Source organism: Acomys minous, assembly GCF_964271855.1.
Source record: "Acomys minous genome assembly, chromosome: 2".
Lineage (NCBI taxonomy): Eukaryota > Metazoa > Chordata > Mammalia > Rodentia > Muridae > Acomys > Acomys minous.
The window spans coordinates 115,815,290-115,821,936 of record NC_140484.1 but is presented as its reverse complement, the minus strand read 5'-3'; the positions used below and the strand labels follow the sequence as shown (position 1 = coordinate 115,821,936).

The 6,647-nt window shown below is 50.9% G+C and overlaps 1 protein-coding gene across 1 annotated transcript; it reads right to left on the bottom strand.

The window, feature by feature from the left end:
• Window positions 1-5,057: 5,057 nt before the first annotated feature.
• HDDC3 (HD domain containing 3) lies at window positions 5,058-6,644 on the bottom strand. The gene is made up of 4 exons (XM_084772459.1): window positions 6,489-6,644; window positions 6,143-6,198; window positions 5,782-6,022; window positions 5,058-5,473 (listed from the first exon to the last, which is right to left on the bottom strand). The coding sequence occupies exons 1-4, from the start codon at window positions 6,598-6,600 to the stop codon at window positions 5,343-5,345; spliced, it is 540 nt and encodes a 179-aa protein (XP_084628585.1). The 5' UTR covers window positions 6,601-6,644; the 3' UTR covers window positions 5,058-5,342.
• Between the last annotated feature and the right edge of the window lie 3 nt (window positions 6,645-6,647).

The window sequence follows — 6,647 nt, the reverse complement described above, 5'->3', positions numbered from 1 at the left end:
CCGAGTGCTGGAATTAAGGGCGTGTGCCACCACGCCCCGTGAGGGCACTTATCTTAACAGAGTTCTCAGGGGACTTGGACTCTGCCAGCGTGACTTCAGTCGCCGTGATTGATAGATCAGACACACTGATGGGCCGACATGGAGAGTTCAGAACAGACCTAGGCACACAGAATTTAGTATATGATTTCAAGGGCAGGGGGCGGGGGCATGGATTATTTCATAAATAGTGCTTTGAGGCAACTAGCCACCTGTTAGAACGCTACCTCAGTTTACAAAACACTGGGGCTAGAGGGGAAAAGCAAAAGAAAATAAACTTATTCAGGAAACGTATGTATGTATGATGTATGTAGTATGATGTATGTGAGCCTCACTATGTAGCTCTGCTATCCTTGACCTCACTATGTAGACAAAGTCTGGAAGCCACAGACCCCATCTGCCTCTGCCTCCTGAACGCTGGTATAAAAGGCGTGTGCCATCACACCTGGCAAGAAAAAAATATCTTTATATCTGATGTGGGAAGGTCTTTTCTACACATAACGTGACACTTTAAAACACAATGGGGGGGGCAGGCGGTGGCCTGGGCGTGGTGGTGCACGCCTTTAATCCCAGTACTTGGGAGGCAGAGGCTGGTGGATTGCTGTGAGTTCGAGGCCAGCCTGGTCCACAAAGCGAGTCCAGGACAGCCAAGGCTACACTGAGAGACCCTGCCTCGAAAAATAAAAAAACAAACACAGTGGGGGAAAGATTTTAAAAAATTAGGTTTTGCCACAAAAATCTTGAAAGCATGCTATAGGAAACAGGTTAAAATACAGCTGCATGGGTGGGAAAGTGTCTCCAGTGTGTACAGTCCCTGTGGGAGAAAAGCTGACACCTCAGAGACTGTCCCTAGGGTCTGCTCGGCAGTACCCAAAGATCCAGTAGTGACAGGGCTGAGTTCTTGCTGGTCCTCCAGAGTCCGTGCAGCCAGGCTCAGGCCACGTGGACTCCTATCCGTGTTCCAGTGAAAGGAATAAGGAATGGGACACACTTAGCATCACAGTACGAGCATAAACATGGCAGGAAAGACTAGGAAGCCTTTGCCACAGCAAGTGTTACTGGCTAGTCTATGGTTTATAACCGAAGGCTAGGGGAAACCGTGAACCCCTGGGGATTAGCAGAATGAAGGATGCTCCTCGGAGGTCTTAGATGGGCAGTGGAGTTCTTTGTGTGACGAAACAAATAGCCATCATATGCACACACTTTGGTGGGGGTGGTGTCTTGCAGTGTATCCCTGGCTGATGCAGACTTGCCATAGAGCTTTGGCCTAGAACTTATAATCTGCTTGCCTGCCTCTGCTGCCCACATGTTGGGCTCACAGGTGTGCACCATCATGCCCTGCTGGTGTTCACATATTTAAATAGTACTTAGAGCAGTACTGTTCAAATTGTCCAGCCAGCAGAATTGCTTCTGGAGAATGCAAGCTAGGGCTGCGGTGATGTGTGGGGCAGAGCCATTGTAACTAGATCAAGAAACGAAAGTGGAATGGGAGGATACAAGTGATGGGATAACGATTGAGTTACAATCTGAATAAATTAATTAAAAAAAAAAAAGAAATGCTTGCTGGAGAGCACAGGAGGAAAGAAACTAATTCCTGGAACAGCCTGAACCAATCTCTGGGAGTAAAGGCCAAAGAATTTCCTTTGTTTGTTTTGCTCTGTTATTTTTGTTTGGTTTGGTTTGCTTTTGATTTTATGAGGCAGGGTTTCTCTGTGTAGCCTTGACTGTCCTGGACTTGCTTTGTAGACCAGACTAGCCTGGAACTCATAGCGATCCACCTGCTTCTGCCTCACCCCCACCCTCCACCCCCCCCACCCCCCCCCCACCCCCCCACCCCCGAGTGCTGGGATTAAAGGTATGCACCACCACCACCCAGCATTTTTTGTTTGTTTGAGACAGGGTTTCTCTGTGTAGCAGCCCTGACTGTCCTAGATTTGCTTTGTAGATCAGGCTGGCCTCGAACCCACAGAGATCCACTGGCCTCTGCCTCCCAAGTGCTGGGATTACAGGTACACACCAGCATTCCTGACTCAAATTGTTCTTAGTATCAACCCAGTGAGTGCAGACTATTTAAAGCAAGCAGCAGCAGCCCTTGTCTGCAGAGCCCCAGCAATGAGGACTTGCCTGTGTGAGGCTAACAATCTGTTGTGGAACCAGGATACACAAAACAACCTCATTCCTCAGAAGGGGAAGAACTTCCACATTGAGACACAGCCAGTTCCACGAAGAGGAAAGACGAAGTGGCTAGCTGGAGGCAGAGAAAGACAGGCAGAGGTGAGGAGATTCATCGGCTTGCAGGGGGAGCCCGGTTTAGATAGGGTCGGGGATCTGCCTGCCCCAGGGTATGAAGGGAGGCAGGAATTCCTGGACAGAGCATCTCTAAGCCTGCACTGGAACTGTTTAGCTTGCTGTCACAGCTAGTTAAAAGGTCCCGGGGAAGCCAGGCACTTACAGTCCACCTACTCTGGAAGCAGATGCAGGAGTCTGTTGAGCCTAGGAGTTTAGAAGCAGCTTACGCAACACGGAGACTCTATCTCAAACAAACAAAAAGGCACTGGTTGTCAAACTAAACTGCCTTCCCCGCCCTCCTCCCCCCAACACAAAGAGGAAGAAGAATAAATTATGTAGTGGAGGTTGAGGCTTGCAGTACGGGGGGGGGGGGGGTGTCTCTGAAATATCATCCTTCCTGATGAAAATGCCCATAAAGGTCAAGTTTCACACAGAGATGACAGGAGAGAGACTGGATGGATCGTCCAGCAAGCCAGTTTTGTTTAGAACCAGTGGAAAGTAAAATTCAAATCCTAAGAGGAGCAGCCGGGTCTATCTCTGCGCCTGACTATGGACCTCCCTGAATAGTTAGGGTAAGTGTGCACACAGGAAGCCCAAGGAAGGCTGGTAATGAGGGCTTCTTAACGTGGGCAATGTGACACGGTGGAAGATTTAGAGATGGCAGTGGGCCGGAAAGTCCCTTGGAGGAGGAAACACTTGGTCTCTCTAAACATTGCATACTATCGTTTGAATGTGTGTGTCCCTCGAGTTCAGAGAGCTACTCTTAGGAGGTGAGACCTGTGGGAGGTGATTAGGTTCTACAGGGTTCCCTCTAGTGGGCGTGGGTGCCGTGTGTGTGTGTGTGGGGGGGGGGTAGGGGTGTGTGGAGAGAGAGGCAAGTTAGTTCACCCTGGGGAAGGAAGAATCTGTGCTGGGCTCAGGGGAAAGCTTCCTTCAGGCAGAGGTCTTTCTGGCAGCCCTGGCCAGCAGCCGCAGGACAGAATGTCTTCCTACATCTTCTTCATGCTCTGTGGAATGGCACGAGAAGCCACACCCTGATTCTTTGGTCAGTGTCACTGAGCTCTCAAAAAAGGTATGGTCCAAAGTAATGACGCTCACTATGCCCTGGAGATAAATTATGTCCCTCCTAAAGGTTCGAAGAAAGGAAAGCAGAAAACCCAAATGCTCCTATGGGCCCCATCTGCCTCTTTCCTGTTTGCTCTGGACATCGGAGCCTAAAGATGAACACCCAGGCTTGTCTCTTAGAGATACCGTGGGGGTGGGGGGAGGGCGACCGAACAGCCGAAGATAACCACGTGAGCAGAAAGCAGCTAGACTAACGAAGCATGAAAGACTGATGCACACAGCTCCGAGGGCAACAGTGAAGCAGGAAGGACCAGCCTTGGGAGGCCAACAGGCTTAAAGAGTAAGAGCCAGACTGGGCGGTGGTGACGACGCCTCTGATCCCAGCACTTGGGAGGCAGAGGCAGGCGGATCGCTGTGAGTTCGAGTTCTACAAAGTGAGACCAGTACAGCCAAGGCTACACAGAGACACCGTGTCTCGGGGGAAAACAAAAAGAAAAACAGAAGGAAAAAAAAAAAAACTGAGCCAGAAGAGGTTGAGGAGTGACCGCCCTGTAGTGTGGGGAGTGTGTGTGTGTGTGGTCAGGCAAGCTGCTTTGCTGGGAAATTCAGTGCAACTCAACATTAGCTTCAGTGTAAAAACTGTACAGATTTTTGTATGGCTGATGAGAGTTGAGAAGCCTTAAGGGGAGCCCAGGTATGGCTGAGCTTTGTGTAACCCCAGCAGAGGCAGGAGATTTGTTGATTGGCTGCGTGAGACCCTTTCCCTCTCCAAATTAAGTAAATAAAAAGAAGCTGGTGAAGGCGAGATAACTCAGTAGGTAAAGATACCAGCCTGCTAAACCTAACGAACTGGGTTCTATATCCCGGAACCACAGATGAAGGGCGGAAACCCAACTCCCCTCAAATTGTCGTCCGATTGCCACACCCACACTGTGGTTCGACTGCGCGTGCACACACAAACACAAAAATATAACCAAAAAAAGAAATTTCGTCAGCAGTTTATGGGCCATTATGCCTCACCCCCGAAACAAAAAACAAAAAAACAGGAGGCAGAGACAGGCAGATCTCTGTGAGTTCGAGGCCAGCCTGGTCAGAGAGTCCAGAACAGCTAAAGCTACACAGAGAAACCCTGTCTTGAGAAACAAAACAAAACAAAATAATAGTAATAATAAAAAAATTTAAAAGTTAACTGGGAGGCCTTGTGCCTCCTCGAGACTCCACCCACCTCCAAGGGCGGGGCAACGTCAGGGCCACTTCCGAGTATCCCGGAACCTCTTGCTGCTTAGCAACCCAGGAAGCCAGCAATGTTTTAGGGTCATAGGCTATGAATAACTGAGCACCGCTGCAGTTGGTGTTGGGTAACTGAGGTTTTCTAGGACTTTTCACGTTACTGGGATTTCTCTCCTTCCCAGCCAGTTGCCAGTAAAGTGATTGCATTTCCTTCACAGTATACCTATCTGCCATCCCAACTATTGTCAAGGAACTTTCCAGATCCCTCTTCTGCATCATCTGACCTTCATAAGGACACAAGCCAGCGCTGTGATAAGGGTGCCACGCTCCAAGCGTTGATGCTCTTAACCCAAAAGAGCCAATACAAGGGGCAATAGTTGGAAATTAGTATCTAGCATGTGAAGCCTCAGGGGACCAGGGAAGGAGGACCAGTCATGTAAGCCTTTACCCTAAGTGCTTTATTTTCCACACATTTTAATCCAATGCTTATGCAATCTTAAGTCCCTGAGGGGCCAGAGGTCCCACCATGCAAAAGAGCAAACAGACTCAAGACTTGGGAAAAGGCTGGGAGTGTGCGCACGCACGCGCGCCGATTTCTGTATTTGGGCTCCGCTGAGTGAGAAGGAATGTGTGAGATGAGGCGGTTCTGAAATGCTGGGGTAAGAATCCCATCTCATCTGGGCCTTGCTGGAACCATGCCGCAGGACTGCACCAAGCACCATTCAAAGAGTCAGGCCTCGCTCCAGGAACAGCCGCTTAAGTGCCTCTTCCAATTGCTGGTTCGTTCCCAGAAGTCCCTTCACCACCTGGGCTGCCCACTCGAAGTATTCCTGGACCCGATCTTCTGACCATCCTGCACATGAGCGGGGAGAGGAAACCTGCTCGCGTGATGCCAAGTCCGGCATTGTCTTTTGCCCGTTTCCCGGCGTGCTTTGGCACAAGGCCATAAGATGAGCTGCAATGGCCTGATCTGACAGTTTCTCCCTGACCCAGCAACTCTGTTCCCACCTTATGGTAGAAGATAGTTCTAGGAGGTTTAGTCTGAGGCATTAAGAGCACTCCCCTGCCCCTCCCCCCTTATTTCTGCGAACTAGACCAACTTGTGCTTTCAGAAGCGGGACCTCTCTTGCCCCTCCCCTCACAGCCAGGAGGGGAGCGTACCTCTAGGGGTGCAGCGATTCAGGTCCCTCAAATTGTACAGCTTGTCTGCCAGCTTCACCAGTTTGGCCCCTGGGCTGCTGTGGGGTGCGTGTTCCACCTGTAGCCGCTTTCTTTCCAGTTTGGGTAGAGTCTTGTCATCTGTTACCTCCTCCACCAGGCGCCGAACCTGTGCTCCAAAGTGCAGCTCAACCTCATCCAGGGTAGTGTCTGTGTCTTCTACGGTGTCGTGGAGCAGGGCGGCCTGGGGATAGGCTCCCATTCGGTTAGTGGGAGCAGCCTACCAGCTAAAGGGCGCCCCAGTGTTCAACAGTATTTTTGATCTCCCCCACACCGGCCTCCTAGCAGTGAAGGGTAAAGTTACCTGTAATACCACAATGTCAGTGACTCCCGCCTCATGGGTTAGGATCCGGGCTACACCTGACAGGGGCAAAGCAGAAGTCAAACTAGAGGGAGCCAGATGTAGTACCTCACCAGCTGGGTGACCTTGGGAAGTCCCTTACCTTCTTGGGATACGGACTGTACTAAGGAGACAACCCTGCCTACTGTCCCGGGTAAGGCTTACACGCACAACGCATGAAAAGTGCTTGACACAAAGCTTGGGACTCAAAGTAGGCGCTCAATAATTTATGCACCCTTGGTGTTTCCCGTCCCAGAAAGTCCCCACCCGCCACGCGCCGCGAGAACTGCTTCCCAACCGGCGCGCCCACCGATGGGGTGATTGATGTAGGGAGTCCCTTCCGGATCTTTCCGTCGCTGCTGTCGGTGTTTGTGAGCGGCGAAGTCAGCAGCCTCCAGCAGCTGAGCTGCCTCCGAGCCCATCGCGCAGGTGGCACGAGGGACTGAAGCCTGAGTCCGAACGGATCTCC